Source organism: Candoia aspera, chromosome 5, assembly GCF_035149785.1.
Source record: "Candoia aspera isolate rCanAsp1 chromosome 5, rCanAsp1.hap2, whole genome shotgun sequence".
Taxonomy (NCBI): domain Eukaryota; kingdom Metazoa; phylum Chordata; class Lepidosauria; order Squamata; family Boidae; genus Candoia; species Candoia aspera.
The window spans coordinates 59,037,958-59,054,676 of record NC_086157.1 but is presented as its reverse complement, the minus strand read 5'-3'; the positions used below and the strand labels follow the sequence as shown (position 1 = coordinate 59,054,676).

Below are 16,719 nucleotides of genomic sequence, written 5' to 3'. Positions count from 1 at the left end.
GAATTAGGGGGAAAGTTCTCACATAGCAACTTTCTACATTGGTATATATTTCCTACCACAGCATTCGGTGCACTGCTGGGAAATTACAAGATGCTTGCTGAGGTTAAGCAGTTATTGAACTGAAATGTGAAGCACAGGCCTGATATTATTAAAGGTCACCTAGAAAATTATATTCACAGGAAATTTAATCCTTCATAATTGACAGTGTGGCACCATTTAAACCCCGTTTAAATGTTAACACTCCCCGATCCAATACTAAGCAATGATAAAGACAAAGTATAATCTTTTTTTAATTACCTTTTCATTTAACAGAATGTTGAAATTCATAATTTATTATGAACAGTCTCAACATAGTCTGATGCTTTCTACAGCTAGCATACTTGATTAGTCAGAGATCCAAACTATCACTAACTTGCTGACTATCTTACTGATGCAAAATAAAATGTGTTTTGCTAGAAATAGCATTCTCACATTTCAAAATCACTACTCAAATCAGCTAATTGAATTCTTTCTAAAACAAAGTTGAGAATTCATGTAGTAAAATTGGTTCTACTTGACTTAGTGCAGCCTTCCTAGTCTGATGTCCTCAGACATATTGGGCTATGACCAACATCATGCTTTTATTATGTATATATTGTTCTGTTCTTGGTTTAAGCCACCCAGAGTTTGGTTTAAGATGGGTGGCTATACAAATGTTTTAAACAAAATAAATCATCCCAAAGAACCATTGGCTATCCTGGTAAGGAATCAGAGTTGCAGTCAAACATATCTGGGGGCATCAATTTGGGAAAGTGGTCATTATAGTCATGTCTCATTCTGTAAGATGGGAGTATTCTCTGGTAAAATATTTCTGGCAGGGATGTACCCGTGATGTAAGCAAACAAGTTTAAGATTATGAAATGCATTTGTTCTTTAAATATAATGCACAACAACTATTATCTCAAAAGCCATTTTACAACTTATTTTATTGGTAAAACAGATCACATGTGAACTTCTGAAAATAATAAAGATTACAAAAGGTGTATTAAAACATACCCAGATCTAAAAAGCCTCCATTTTCTTCTGTAGAAAAAAGGGCATGCAATGTCCTGATATATTATACACAGTATAGTTTTATATTATTCTATTATACATGATAAATCTGTTTCAGAGACATTGCTCTACATGTGGTTCAGTAATTTACAATATTTAAAAACTTAAGAAACATATAGATCTTGTGTTTAATGAAATAAATTCTTGTGTTTAATGAAATAAAATTTCCATATGCTCATGCAGACTTGTACAAAGGTTCTTTGTACTTGTGCTTTTTTCTATTTAATCACATGTTGAAGGTTGAAATATTATGCATATACACTGTATATATACAGAAGCTGGTACTGCATATTAGAAATGATTTTCTAATTGACGTTTGGATGTTCACAATTGTCATTGCAAGCACTAGCTGATAATAATGATCATGGAAAAACTGACCATCACAGAACTAGAAATGTGTAGTTTTGAAATAGGTACTTCTTACATTTTTTCAATAATAAAACTGGGATTTTAATTGCTATCCATGTGACTTAAGGACCACTATCCCTGCAGTAGTTTTTTTCAGGAATGCAGACACTCGTATTAATTCGTGCACCTTGTTAGTATTCAAGGAAAAATCAATTAAAAAAACATTCTAGAGTGACATTTAAAGATACCTTACCCATTGAATGTAAAGAATGATTGAAATATTAGATACTGACTTTACACTGAAAAGGACAAGGGATAACCCTCTCTCTTTTTTAAATCTCTTCATATCATCTTTCCAGTAAGCCAACACCCATGATGTTGAAGTACCAGGAAAGAACATCATGTCTTCACCAAAGGCTTACTCAGCACTCCTTTACACGGAAGTGTGAGCTTGAACTCAGAACCTTATGGCTCTTACTCTCTTGCTCATTAGACTGAATTGCTACATCAAGAAGTAGCTTCTATTAAGATGGAAGTTAGACTTGTATTATAAGTTGAAGCAGGTACTCATGCTACAGTCAGAAGGAAACGTTACATCATTCCCACACTTATTAGAAAGGCAAGCAAGCACCTATCTCTGGCTGAGCAGTGTGATAATAGTGTTGCTCCCATTTTGTTTAGCCAACTGCAGTGGGGTCTGAAATGCAAAGTTCTGCATATTGATGCAGGCACCATGCCTTAACAGAACCTCAGCTGTTTGTGTGTGTCCACCTTTTGCAGCAAGATGCAGAGCCACCAACCCTTCCTTATCTGGATCATTTACATTTTCTGGGTTGACAAGTACCTCTACCACCTCATCATGTCCATTTTCAGCAGCAAGATGCAGTGCTGTCCTGTTTAAAGGGCCCCTTGCCAGAATATTGGCACCTTCTTCCATCAACAGCTTGGTTGTGGATAAATGGCCATTACGAGCTGCTAGGTGGAGGGCAGTATAGGCTTCTGCTGTTGTTGCTTCAACATCTGCCCCACGATTAAGAAGCAGCCTGGAAGTGCTGGTGTTGCCATTTTCTGCAGCTACATGAAGGGCAGTGTGAAGAAATGCATTTCTTATATTGACATCTGACTGCAGTTCTACTAGAAGTCGAGCAACTCTGTAATGTCCTCTTTGGGCTGCCAAATGAAGAGGGGTTCTTCCATCCACAGTCTGTGCATTCACATTGACTCCAGGCTGCTTGGTCAGAAGCTTCACAATGGGTAAGTGGCCTTGCCATGCAGTATAATGTAAAGGCACCCAGTTATCCTTGCCTCTGACATCAACATAAACCCCTTTTCTCAGAAAGATGCGCACTACATTCTCTTGACCATGTTGGCAAGCAACATGGATTGGTGCTCTTCCTTCAAAGTCCACTTCATTCAGCAAGGCATTCTTCTCAAGCAACATTCTTGTGCTTAGTTCATCCCCATTTTGGGCTGCAAAATGAAGAGCTGTCCACTGGTCCTCATCTTTGGCATTCACATTAATTTTCCTTGTGAGAAGCAGCTCAACAATGCTTTTGTTCTTCTTCTCTACTGCAATATGGAGGGGAGTAGAGCCTTTCCTGTTGGTCAGATTGGGATTGGCATTGTTTAATAGGAGCCACTTAACACATTCTTCTTGGCTTGATTCAACAGCCAGATGCAGAAGGCTACCATTCCCATCCAAAATGAGGTCTACATCTTGAGGCTGAAGAATCTTCATCAGTTTGCCAGTGTCTCCAGATGTGATTGCCTCAGCCAGCTTTCTTTTCTGGATATCTGTGGTACCAATGTCTGGAGAAGCAAAAATGAAATGTTTCATTTCAGTCAAGGTTCCACAGAGAGAATTATTGCCAAACATGAAAGGCCCAAGAGCTCCATTAGATAAATGTGACAGCTCCCCTGCTGATATTTCCAATTTTGGAAATTCAACACTCCTCTATACAACCTTCTGACCTCTGGGCAAAGTTCTTCATGTTATTACCTCACTATTCATACTTTGGGTAACTGGCTATTAGCATTTATTATTGATTGATTGATCTTTTGGCTTGTTGAATTACAGACATTCAATTAATTTGCATATGGAAGAAGGCACATGCTCATCCACAGAACGAAGGTTAGTTTAGCCTTTTCAATTCAATGCATTGAAGATAACTGTGTCCAGTGTAATGACTACTTGACACATTCTTACATATTTAAGTGTCAATAAGATTCTAATATTCAACATAAGTAAACATGTTAGACCAATTGCAGTTATGTATTCTTCACTGTTCGATGCCTCAATTGTCCTTTTACAACCTTAGCGATCCAAACATAATGAATAAACACCACACATTACATCGATCGTGAACGCTACCATCAAGAACTAAAGAAGGAACCACAAGATGATATTTGCATATCTAAACGTTCTTATATCTGATATAGTTACATTAAGTAGTTCAGGTAGCAAATTTTGGTAAGGACTTCTATTTTCTTAAAAGTATGGAAGGCTGATATCAGAGTATGTAAACATTGGGCCTAAATCAACACATGTAGCCTCTCCTTGCATAGAAACAGCTTCCCTATGACCCCTTGTTAATTGCATTTTTAGATGGTTCAGGTTATAAAATGCATCCTCCACTTTCCTGGAGAAATTAGTACATATTCCAGGAAAGAATGTTTTGACTATATAAACCTACCCACAAATTGTTCAGGTCTAATGCCTGGACAAAAGTCCAGACTAATTTGCTATCGCATGGAGGAAGAAGAAAATGGAATAATGTTCAGACAGCCTATATAGCTAGTTACTTGCCAAGATCATGGCATAACATGACTGGGATGGGATGGCATTTAGGAACTGATGTGCAACATGTCAGGAATTCATACAGACAATTGTCATGCAAAAAAAAAAAGGGCAGAGGGTGCTTTGTGTTGCCTCGATCACATCAGTTACCATCTCATTCTGAATTATTTTGCCCCTAACCCAAATATATACTGAACATTTGCCTACACCTTGCCCAACAAAACTTACCACTTCCAGAATTCTCTCTCTCAAATGACAGTGACAGGGAACCTCGTGAAGAAAAGGCGGAGTCTACAGAGGACACTCCTGACAGTCTCTTGTCGCTGGTTGCAAGCCTAGATTCAGAGGCACTGCGACTGAGCTCCTCAGGCTGTTCTGTCTGTGAAATTCCTGAGTCCAGCTGGGACAACAATTCTGAGAGACTGTAATCCTTAGCTGATGCAGGATCAGGTTCTTGTTTTAGCTGGGAAATACTGGACATCTCCTGGAAAGTAGAAGGGGAAGAAAAGAAACATTTCAAATTAAACTATAAGCTGGGAAATAGATAACAGAAAATATTACAGTTCACCCAACTTTCCATACGTTGCTTGAATAAATACCTTAGGATAGGTCTGAGAAGCCTTTGCATCCTCCTGAACTATTATTTCCTTATTCTCATGCTCTGGTTTTTCACAGAGCTCTTCTGTTTCAGAAGTAATTTCTTAAAAAAAAAAGATACAATTTACACTAAATTAATTTATTTCTTCACACTTGCTATAAGCTCCCCTTTTCACCAAAGGGATATTTTACAAAGATAATTCAGAATGCTTAGTTGTTTTGACTTGCTTTGTAGCTTGGTTAACTCCTCCAACAAAATAATCAAAGTAAACAAAATAGAACAGCCATTTGCACCTGCTCAATACATACCTTCCCTGCACTTTTTTTACATTTCCTCTCAACACACAACCATGGAAGACTTCTGCACTATAACTATGATGCAATGTAATACTGATTTATTCAATCGATGCAAAATACTGTATAGTAGTACCACATTTTACAAAGGTATGTAGAGCCATGTTCAAATCCGTTCCATGAATTGGGGAAGAGGGAGATTAGTAACTGCAGAGCAGTCAAGTTTCTTTCAACTTTAAGCATTTTTAGAAAGAGATGTGAATGCTTTTCTGGCTCTTATTTCCCCCCCGCCACCCCAAAAAAAAGATACTTGCAAGATAATTGAAATGCAAGCTTCCTGGGATCCAGGACTAACAACAGAGTGAAGTGGTTGCCCTGGGCAGCAGATGCTCTGCTTTATGGAGAAGGCAGTACAGCAGCTCCCTACTTTTCCTTTTAATTGGAAGAAAGGTAGACTCAAATGCCAATTATGTACATGGAATGGAGGGTGAGACTTTCCACCTCAGGTTTGGTTGGCCTGCTGTGGAATGTGAATGCTTCTTAAATATCAAAAACTAATTTGCACCGTTGAAGCCAGAATAATAAATAACGCTTATAATATGTTTGCTTTATGTTGAATATATTATAGCAAAACTAATTCAGATTAGAAAGTTCCACCCTAGGCAGCAATCTGGGGAGTTAACTAGATTGGTACACATCTGATGCCTAAATCAACTACTCGTGTTTAGACAAGTTCTCCTGTAATCCTTTCCCTGTAATAGGATGTTCCCTGACTATTGCTAGCACAATAATGCATTGTGTATATTTTGTATTCATCATTTTTAACAAGATTTTGGTGGGGCTCCACCAGGGATTAATATACTGTAGGCTTTTACCCTGAAATGACTCATTATTTTACCAAGAAATTTGATTAGAAGCAAAATTTACCTTTAAATGTTGGCCTCTTCCTAGGGTCATCTTGCCAGCACTTTTGCATCAGTTTGATCAAGTTATTACATGCACGAGGCCTGGATTTGGAAACAGGTGGTAGTTCTGGGCGATGACCATTAACCACTTTCACCATAATGTGTAGAATGTTATTTTCTTCTACAGATGGAAAGCAGAAAATACACATTCAGTAGATGGTTCCTTCTAAGATTCCCTGTCTAGTGCCAGGCAGACATTTTCACAGTCATGAGATTCTTTTTATTAACTTCTAATCTTTAAATATGCAGTAACGTGCTCTGCATCTATATGGGCTGTTCTAATTTTCCTACCATGTTTGACCAGGATGAAACAAAAAGATGAATGGTATACTTCAGATACATGGATCTATTCAAAGAATCAGAAGCTCAATCTTGCAGCCAGAGCATGGAAAATGCACTCAATGCATTTCCTTTCAATAGTAAAGCATAATCCTCAAAGTAATAATCTCTGGAGCTAATACTGGCGGCAGATGTCAAATATTTGGCTTTTTACATGACATCCCATGTTACAATACTATAAACAAATTTATATAATTCATCTGCTCTTTCTTTAGAGTATGTGTTGTGTGGGATACTTTCATGACTAGGATGAATGGTAAATACATGCATTTGACACTCCTTTCTGGTATTTCTCACATTTGATGGCTTCCAAGATAGCTTTCAAGAGAAAAATGACAGAAGGAAAGCCATCCTCATATGATATGGTCAATATTTCAGTAGCTGAGATGGATGAATATAATCAGTTATTATGGCTGGATATTTTGAAGGGTAACCATATCACCATAGACACATTTTATCCAGGGAGGAGTTCTGTTTGATGTAATTGTTTACAGTATGATTCACAAGAAGAAATGTTACTTGCTTACCTGAAAAAGGCTTTTTCTGTGTCAGAACTCCCCAGATAACAATGGAAAAGCTGCAAAAGACATAATGAATAACTTTATAAAACCATTGATGTATATGTAATACTGTATGTTGTGTTTACAGTTACATTCTGCAATGCTGATTATATCAGATCAGCAATGGCAACACTTGTCAAGATTTCAAGAACGTAAGCATTCTCTTGCAATAGTAACTACCCCACACTCTATCTAGTGCAGTTATATTTAAAATGGCTAGACTGTGGCTAGCAGCTACTGATGAGAAATAAATACAGTGACGAAAGGAAATAAGAAAAGACAATGGAGGCTTACCTATATATATCATGCTTGGTATCAAAGTATCTATTCTTCTCTTTAATTCGTTCTGGCGGCAGATATGCAATAGTGCCACAAAGTCCATCCATGCTGAGATCATGAGAATGAGAAAGCCCATTGCACTTGGCCAATCCAAAGTCTGAAATCTGATAAAAATGAGAGGTTTCATTTTTTCCAAACACTTCATCTTCCTGTTTTGCATTCCTAGAGTACTGTTTAAAATTGGAACACAAGAATGTGAACCCAACCTGCCCCCCACCCAGCCTATAATTGGCAAAAAACAACTAGCCAACTAAAGTAATGACTAATGGCAGAAACAGCCTGTTCAAATAATTATCAAACCAATGCTGCCCAAAGAGTAACTTTTGGTTACTACATAGTGTGTTCACTTCTGTAGTTTGTTTGATAAACCTAGGAAATGCTATAGATCCCATCTTATTTCAAGGCATGCCCCCCACCCCCGGATATATCACAATATTCAAGTATAGATCTTCACATATGTAGAACACTGCACCTGTAGAGATACACATGTATTCAAGCTTAAAATATGCCCAGTTATTTGTCATTAATGCACTTTTGCTTTCCACATAAGGCAAAAAGACAGGGAAGTTAATTTGACATCAAAAATAGCAATATCCCCCCTCAGGTGAAGAACATTTTAAACTCCTGTACCACCACTGACCTTTATGCAGCTATTCTTGAAGAAAGGAACCCCAAACAAAAATTTCAACATAAGTGAACTATAGTTTCTCAAACAGGGACAAAGGTTGTGTGTGCATTTTATATTATAACACTACTTGAGTTAACCAGCTCATCAACACAGGCATGTTTGTGATTTCAAACTACAATCGTTTTGCCTTCTGCATTTCATTTTCCACACTTCCATTTTCTTCCATGGGTACACTGTCAAGTCGAATAGCTGACAAACTAGACTTTAATCCAAAGAGACTCAGGCCATTTTACAATTGATCCTTGTGATGCTATAAAATGCTTGTTTTGCCACCACAAACAAGCATGTCTAGCCTAGTACAGATCCAGTCAAAATTATTTTTTAAAACCATAGAGTTTTTTTTGAAGGGAGAAATCAAATGCTGAAATTACTTGGCCTTAAGTGCTTAACTCTGGTTAGATTCCCAATTGCACTCTTCCTCAAAAATTAATGCTGCTTTTCCCTCCAAGCAACAAGCAGTTCAAAAACACATGACAGATTTTAACAGGCTGAGTGAACGATTTGAGTAAGGAAAGACCAAGTGACCAGGATAAGCTTTGCCTATATGGTGATGAACATGTCTGTTCAAAGAATAAACAAAAAGTTTCCGTATAAAGAAAAAAGAGGTTCCCACATCTATAGCCAGCCCAGTGACAGAATTATTTTGTAAAATATGAGCAACACTTCTCCAAGTTTGTACTTGATTTATTTAGGTTTCAAAACAAAAATATAATCTGTGTTCCAAATAGAGAAGATTCTTAAAGGGTGAAAAAGAAACAATTCAGCAGTCTCAAAATAACAGCTGTTAATCGTCCATGCTTCTGTAGCCATTTTGCAGAAGTATTGCCCTTTACATTCTCTATATCCTAAGACTCTGTTTACTAAAGCATTTTAAGAGTATGATGCCAGCATATAATCTATGGTTCCTTGTACAATACTATACAAATAGCTTTCCATTTCATGAGTATATATCAAATGAACCCTGTCTTAGAAGACTCAGCTATAAAGTTAAATATTTAGGACAAAATAATGTGCAGTAGAAGCCAAACTGGAAAAACATGTTCATTCAGAAACCCTGTCAAATTAAATTCAACTTATTCCACATATATATGGGACTGCAATCTAAAGAGAGTAAGGAATGGTAAAGAGCAAGAGAAGAGAAAAAATAGAAATTGCTGGCATTTGCAGATTAAGGACTATTTATTTTTACTTGTAATTTACCACCAATAAAAATGAGGATAGGTAACATTACATATACACTATTGCAAGCCACTTACATAAGGATTTTAGCCAGATGGAAAAGTGCCATTATGGGGTAATGATTAAGCCATGTAGTACAGAGTAAACAGGTTGGGGAACTAAAACACATTTAACTGCAAATGGCAAGAAGGAAGTAGCAAGAATAGTGGGAGAAAAAAAAAGAGACACAATGGGTATAAACATATCCTAACTTCACTGTTTTTGTAAAAAGTTACTGTAGTGATAAGGAAAAAACTCAGGTGAAATTTAAGTTACACTGTGCTGCTGAGTGGTGAAGAAAAAAAATGGATTTAAAATATGATTTTATGTTCTTTTTTCCTGCTTTTACTGGCTGAGTAGTAAAAAAAATATCATACCATCAAAACCACTGTGGAATTTGATTCCAACTCAAAATGGAATGTATACTAACCAGTTACAATGGTTCATATATTTTGTGAGACCTGTTGAGAAAGTCATTAAGAATCACTGAGCATTTCTGAGTTCCCAGTATACACCTCTATTTTAAAGCACAAGCTTGTAACATGGGATCTCAAAGCACAGCCGAAACTGTAGTTGACCACCCCTACATATCTAAATGCACTGACAAATAAAGCACATGGAGTATCCAATGTCTTGTGAAGGGCTCACACACATTAACAAAAGAGCAATGTTCTAAGAGTTTTGCAGTTTTAAAATTGGGTGCTTTGAAGAAATTCTTTAACACCACATGTGATGTTTACTCATATATCCCCAGTTAAGAGCAAGGGGAATCTCTCATACACACATGCAATTTTCAATTAGGCTACAAAAATCAATTTCTTACATGCCTATGAGATGAGAGAATAAAATGGAGTCAACTACAGTGACTCCATATTTTGTGTTCAATATGAATTATAAATGAGAGCAATTGCTAAATTTTACTCAATAGCACAATTCTTTTAAAACCATAGGCTACTCTAGACCAAAAGGATAATGCAAGATGCAACCTAGATAATGTGCTAGGTACACTATTCGTATATAATGGGAGAAAACCAATCAAATAAAACTTTCTATCAGAGCAAGAGCATTTGTGTCACCACTAATTCTTCTGAAAATAACTTCCAAGGTTTTTCCTTAATTTACCTAAGGAATCATAGAAAAAGCCTGAGTCAGCTTTCCACAAGCTCAGGAGTGGGCAATATACCCTCCTTGTAGTTAAAACTAATTGTAGTTATTGAACTACGATCACATCATCTCTCATCATCTCTCAATCACAAACCAAAGGTGGACTTCAACCACATTTGAAGGACCACATGTTGACTGCTCCTTCCCAAGCTGGTGCTTCCTTAAAATGTGTTGGGGCTACATATCCAATCATATTAAATTTTAATTTAGAGCTGGCAATTAGCATATACAGTAGATGTCCTCTATTATGGAAGCCAGGGCTGCAACTAGGGTCTGTGTCACCCGGGGCAAAATGGATCCCGTGCCCATTTTGGCACCCCTCCAGCACTCATTTTGGTGCCCCACCAGTGGGGCACCCGGAGCACATGCCCCGGTGTCCCCCTCCTGGTTGCGGCCCTGATGGAAGCAAAGAATGGTTGCTCCAGAAAACAATAATGGTTGAGGCATAGCTGTTCTCTATGCTTGCTTTGAAATTCAGTAGGCTGTTGGAAATGGGTTGTCTCATATTTTGATTTTTCTTTTAATATATGCATTTTAAAAACAGGAAGTGAGAGATTTTTGGTGATTATAAGTATTAATCTAACTTTGAGTACCTTATTTTTCCCTATTATGCATCTCTAATGCACTATGGATTTATTGCAACATAACTAATAAAGGGGCAAATTAACCCAACAATCCAATAATTTATATAAAGAAAATATACACACTTTGGCTACTAAAATATCGCAAATATGAGTGTGAACAACTATGGAGAATGTGCCTATCACAGTATTATTTGTTGCAAGAAAAAGAATCTGAACATCTATTTGGAGCCCAAATTCCAGAGCCTTCCTTCAAAAATCATTTTCAAAGCAATGTGTCTGACATACTTGAGCAATTCAACTCATGCCCAGAACCCAGGCTGTGCAAAACACTGGTAAGGGCTAAACTGACTGCAGGAGAATGATTGGTTCTAGTGGAAGCAGCAGTCTTCTAAGCTTACTTAAAGAAGAAGCAGTTAACAATTCTGGACAATGCCAACTAGGTTGCTGATGGGAAATACCAGAGACGTCATTAGTAACAACCATATTGAATTATAATAACCTAAGTATTGTTTGGCAAATAATAAACTTGGATTAAAAATTAAGCCCTGTTGCTATGACTTCTATTTAGTTATCAGATCTAACTATGCAACTGAGCGATATGGCATAGGCTTGCATCCAAAGATCCTGTCATATGAGTTGGGAAACTCACCTGCTTCCTTTTCTCTTTCAACTTTATTACATTCTTGTAAACACATATTTCTGACTTCTACTTGCATTTGTGTTCAGTTTTCAAACTAGAGTTTTTACAATATATTTTACAATATATTTCTTATATTTGTATATTCATAGAAGCTTAGATTTAATAAGCAATTTTTCAGATAATACAATTCTATCCATGTTCCACTAAAAATACACAGCACTTATTTCTGTATCATAAAGTAGCAGTACATAATTTAGGAAAAAAAAACCACAATCCATTTACACAGAATCTATTTCTTTGATTTCTTTATCAACAAATTTACAATATTCTATCACATATTCTTTCTGATAAAGAAATGCCCTTCACAAGAATTAAATGCTTTTGGTAAGCACTTCTGTATACATACACTCCATTGCATATGAATAAATGCATGAGTGAATTTGGGTGTAAAAATACTCTCCTTTTACTCCTCAAGTTTGTTCCCTGGTGACTGCATGAACACATCCATAAAATTTTCTTGGCAATAGTACAGACACCAGTTGCCATTGCCTTCTTCTAAAACTACTTACTTCAAAGCTTTTTAATACTGCCTCCATTGAAGGTGAAACTTAATCTCCCTTCTCAACACTAATCCTGACCCTGCTTTATTTCCAAGCCCAGGCAAGATGCACAAGTGATGAGTATAATTTATGAATATCCCCATTAATGTAAATTTTCAGCTTTAACAATGTTCCTGGTAAATAAATATTCAAAAATTTTAAATGCTAGGGCATAAAAAAAGAAAGGCAGAGGTAAGCGAATATGCATTTTCCTTGGAATAAATGCTTTCATGTGCAAGGTAAAATGTTTGATTTTGAATCAGCAAATCAGAATAGCCTTCACAACCTGTGCATCCTCCAGTTTCAGTCCTGAACTTCCAACATTTCTCACTTTGCCCATTGCTAAGAATTCCAGGGACTGAAGTCTGCAGAGTCCCCAGCTCTGGAGAGTCCAGGACGGGGAAGGACAAATTAAAAGGTAGAGTCAGCAAAACACCCTGAACTAATGGCAAAAAAGGTAATCTGTTCCTCACTGCTACCTCCTCCTCCCCAGTGAACACAACATGGATGTTTAAATGTGTTCCAGAGTAATTTGAGGGAAAATGTTAAATCTAGTATCTAATTATACCTGTACGAACTGGATCTTGGGAAACAAGATATTCTCCCCTACAGGGTCTGTGGAATCCTCAAAGAGAAGCCGTTACAGAGGCATGTCCCTCCCACCATCATCTATCAACTGCCATGTTCCCTCGTTATCCTGCCAGATATTTGCAAGTCTCAGCTTGTTTTTAAAGTAATACTAGAGTATCCTTCTCGCTATCATTTCACAGAAAAATAGGTTATAAATATTTTAAATAAATAGTCAAGTCAGATTTTCCTGTTTAGTTTCCCTGATCTTATATATTCTCCATCTATATTTTATTTATTAATATATAACTATCTATGCAAAGAACTGTCACTTCTAACCATAACATTACTGATATGAACTCAGGAGTGAGGATTAATACTGTAAGATTCACTATTATGAATTGTCCTCATAGACTTTCTTACAAAGGAAAATTCTACACATTTTCTTACTAAACTCTATAAAAACCTTCCAATTATTATTTCATATGGATGGTGCCATTCCCTTCTTAATTCTGATTTGTTTCAATTGATTTGTAAGAAAACGGTAGGTGTTCTTAGCCTATTCTTCAGTATCTTTACATTTGCCACTGAGCTTACAAACAAGTCATGCATGACAAATGCAAATTTATGTTGAGGTGAATGGCAGAATCTTTTCTCTCACCCTGAACCAATTGGTAAAAACTGGGGATCATATTCGGAAAGCCTATGACCTACCTTGACATGATAATGGGCATCAAGCAGTATGTTGGCTGGCTTAAGATCCAGGTGAAGTAAAGGTGGGGACATGCAATGAAGGAAATTCATGCCCACAGCTGTTTCATGGATGATTCGAAAACGTAGCTCCCAGGGAAGTGGTTCAGAGGCCAAGAGCTTTTCCAAAGATCCTGTTTCCATGTATTCCATGACCAGCCCTACAGGCTCTTTACAAATGCCATAAACTGGGAGAATGTAGCGAAATTTTGCCATTTCCATTTTCTTTGCTTCCTCCAATAGTTCCATATGCTCCCTAAACAGAAAATGTGAAATACATGGTTTTAGTGTTCCAGTGTGGTGCCTAGCTTTTACTAGCTTTGATATTTTGAATAAAACATTATTTCATTTAATTGAAATTTCATCTATAAAAATATGGGTGTACTCATTCATGCTATTATCATTAAGGGTTACAGAATAGAATATCAAGTACAGTTGATAAACCAAATATAGGTGCATACAGGCCCGCAACTAGGGTCTGTGTCACCTGGGGCAAACATGGGTTCTGCCCCCCCCATTCAGTACACTTATACTGTTTTGTCATTTTGGTGCCCCCCCAGCACGGTGCCCAGGGCACATGCCCTGCTTGCCCACCCCCCAGTTGCAGCCCTGGCTGCATACAAGTTTCCATAAGTCCACATACCAAGAATACATTCTGTTGAAACGTTGGTATGTATCTCTGTTCAGTTTTGTAAGAACTTCTTCCAACTTTAGAAAGGGCAGAAGAGATTTAAGCAAAACAAGAAAGCCTCTCTCTCTCTCTCTCTCTCTCTCTCTCTCTCTCTCTCTCTCTCTCTCTCTCTCTCTCTTTTTAAGAAAGGTAAATATCAATGATAAACTATAGACAGCTAAGCCAAAATTTGGAGACTATACTTTGGCTATATAGTAACTGATAACTTAAAATTAGGTGTATCAAGCCTGGGATACGAAATCAGGGCAACCACTAAATGGTGAATCTCTACATTTCTGCAGTTTCCAGATCTGCTAGCTCTATTCAGATATGGCTGTTAAGAACTGTCTCTTAATCTCTTTTGCTCTGGATTTAAGGACTCTCTATTTTTTTCTGACTTTTGTTTCAAGAAGCACACAAAGGCAGAGACAGATATCCCATTTTATCCTTACTGCAACCCTGTGGAATAACTTAGCATGATGAAAGAACAATATTCCACAGGGATAGCAAGTAATTCATTGTAGAGATTGGCTGGGAAAATCTCAGATTCAACCAATCAGAAGCAAAATGCTTGTAAAGACTTCCATATTCCATAATTTGGAAATTATTTCAGAACCTCATAAGGGCAGAGGAAGAAGCAATAATGAATGTAAGTCAATCTATATTATAATTGAAGTAGAAGTAGAATTCTTGTTGTTCACAATCCTTTCTAATTGCATTATCTGTATTTTGTCTTCTAGGAATTAATAATAAACAGTTTGCAAAATAAGAACCTGGGATGAAGGATTTTACAGTGAAAACAATCCAATCATGGCTTCCTAGCATGTAACTCTGAAGCAATGGATACCACAATTAGCAATCAGCTACTTACTGTAAGTCAGTATTTACTTTTTTGAAAGTAAAGACACAAAATAGGCTTGTATGAATGACTGATACAAAAAGATAACATTTCTTTTGACTCAAGTTTGACTCCTGATGACTTCATAGACACATCCATGTAGTTTTCTTAGAAAGAATACAGAAGTGGTTTGCCACTGTTTTTTCCAGCATGATTTTTTGATTTCCCAGTCTAGGCTGCAGCACTTACAGTATGTTTCCTAGTGCACAAAATAAAATCTAGTAGAGATCAACTTGCTTTTTCTGGCACTAATACTAAAAAGTAGCCTTCCCTAATTAAGTTAAGGGAAGGCAACTCAGGGAGATGAGCATATGAGAAATGTATAAAGCAACGTAATTTCACTTCACCCAGGCAGTATAATTCTTTTTGTCAAAGCAAAGAGTCAAGGCAATTTGCTTTGATAAACCACTTCACATTGCCTGGAAGCTTTTAGTGAGTGGCACTTGTGAGACTGTTTTGCTTGAATCTTTGTTGAAGTGAAGCATTCCTTTGAAGATTTGTACTGCCCTGGTATACAACAGCAGAAAAATATCCTTACTTCATCTAGCTGAGAGCCTGTAGTTATAGTACTGATCGAGCCAAATAACAAACAAGAAAGCAAGGGATAGGATCTTAAATAAAAAGAAAAATTACACAGAATATGCAGAGCTCATAACAGCCAGTCCTAATAATTCTGGTGGAATTATGCCACCTAAAATAGGGCAATTTAATGACAATACTACATCATTATTACTATATACTGAATTTGTAGACAAAGAAGAACAATTGGAGGGAATGGTCTACAAAAAAAATTCATGGGAAATAAGTGAAATCAGCATTAGTCATTCAACTAATGGCACACAGAAATTAACTAACAAGTTCATGTTTCAAAGAAAAAAATCTAGTACAGAGCTACTGGTTTTCAGTTTTGATTCGTTATATCTTTCTTGATGACTTGATAAACAAGCTTTCTTAAGACTCAGACCCCCTCTTTTTAAAAATTCTTTGTCGCACCCCAGTTTTTTTAACTAAAGCGTGAGAACAGATGGTGGGTTCTTTTTTTTTTTAGTATTTACAATGACTGCTTTTTTTGCCCTGAGGCAAATATCCTTTGAGAGAGATACCATCAAAGAGAAATATTACTGTGCTTGGACATGATATGAAAGAAGGGAGTGTCTATGAATGAACAGAACAACAGCTCTTCCCCCTGAGCACATAAATCATCAAGCTCCAGCTCCCGAGGATTGAAGATTTCTTTGATACTGAAATGAAGCTTAACTCAAGTGGTCAGACCAGTCACTGCCCTAAACTAACACATAATAAAGCCATCAAGCTAAAGACCAGTTTGTAAAATAAGTTCTCTTCAAGCACAACATTCAAAAAGTTATGAAGCCAGGGCAAGATGACTTCAGCTGAATCTCACTGCTTCCCAATCTGTTTTGTGCTCAGTCTTCCTCCTAGACATATACCTTTCAAGGGATGCAGTTATTACCATTCCTTGCTTGTTCACTTAGGACAGCAGAAACAATAAGGGAGTTTTCAGGGAGTGGTAGTAGCCTACTAATGGAGCTGTGGACCTTAGAGGATGGTTAAGAATGTGCAGCACCAGCTCTGTAAAGACATTAAGTTAT

The 16,719-nt window shown here is 37.0% G+C and overlaps 1 protein-coding gene across 1 annotated transcript in view; it reads right to left on the bottom strand.

The window, feature by feature from the left end:
* Positions 1 to 935: 935 nt before the first annotated feature.
* Positions 936 to 16,719, bottom strand: part of RIPK4 (receptor interacting serine/threonine kinase 4) — a 30,166-nt gene continuing 14,382 nt past the window's right edge. The window contains exons 2-8 of the mRNA XM_063305331.1: positions 13,506 to 13,797; positions 7,287 to 7,435; positions 6,960 to 7,009; positions 6,056 to 6,214; positions 4,837 to 4,937; positions 4,466 to 4,721; positions 936 to 3,249 (exon numbers count right to left, since the gene is read on the bottom strand). Of these exons, the coding sequence (XP_063161401.1) occupies positions 2,072 to 3,249; positions 4,466 to 4,721; positions 4,837 to 4,937; positions 6,056 to 6,214; positions 6,960 to 7,009; positions 7,287 to 7,435; positions 13,506 to 13,797 (2,185 nt within the window). The 3' untranslated portion in view covers positions 936 to 2,071. The remainder of the gene's footprint in view (positions 3,250 to 4,465; positions 4,722 to 4,836; positions 4,938 to 6,055; positions 6,215 to 6,959; positions 7,010 to 7,286; positions 7,436 to 13,505; positions 13,798 to 16,719) is intronic.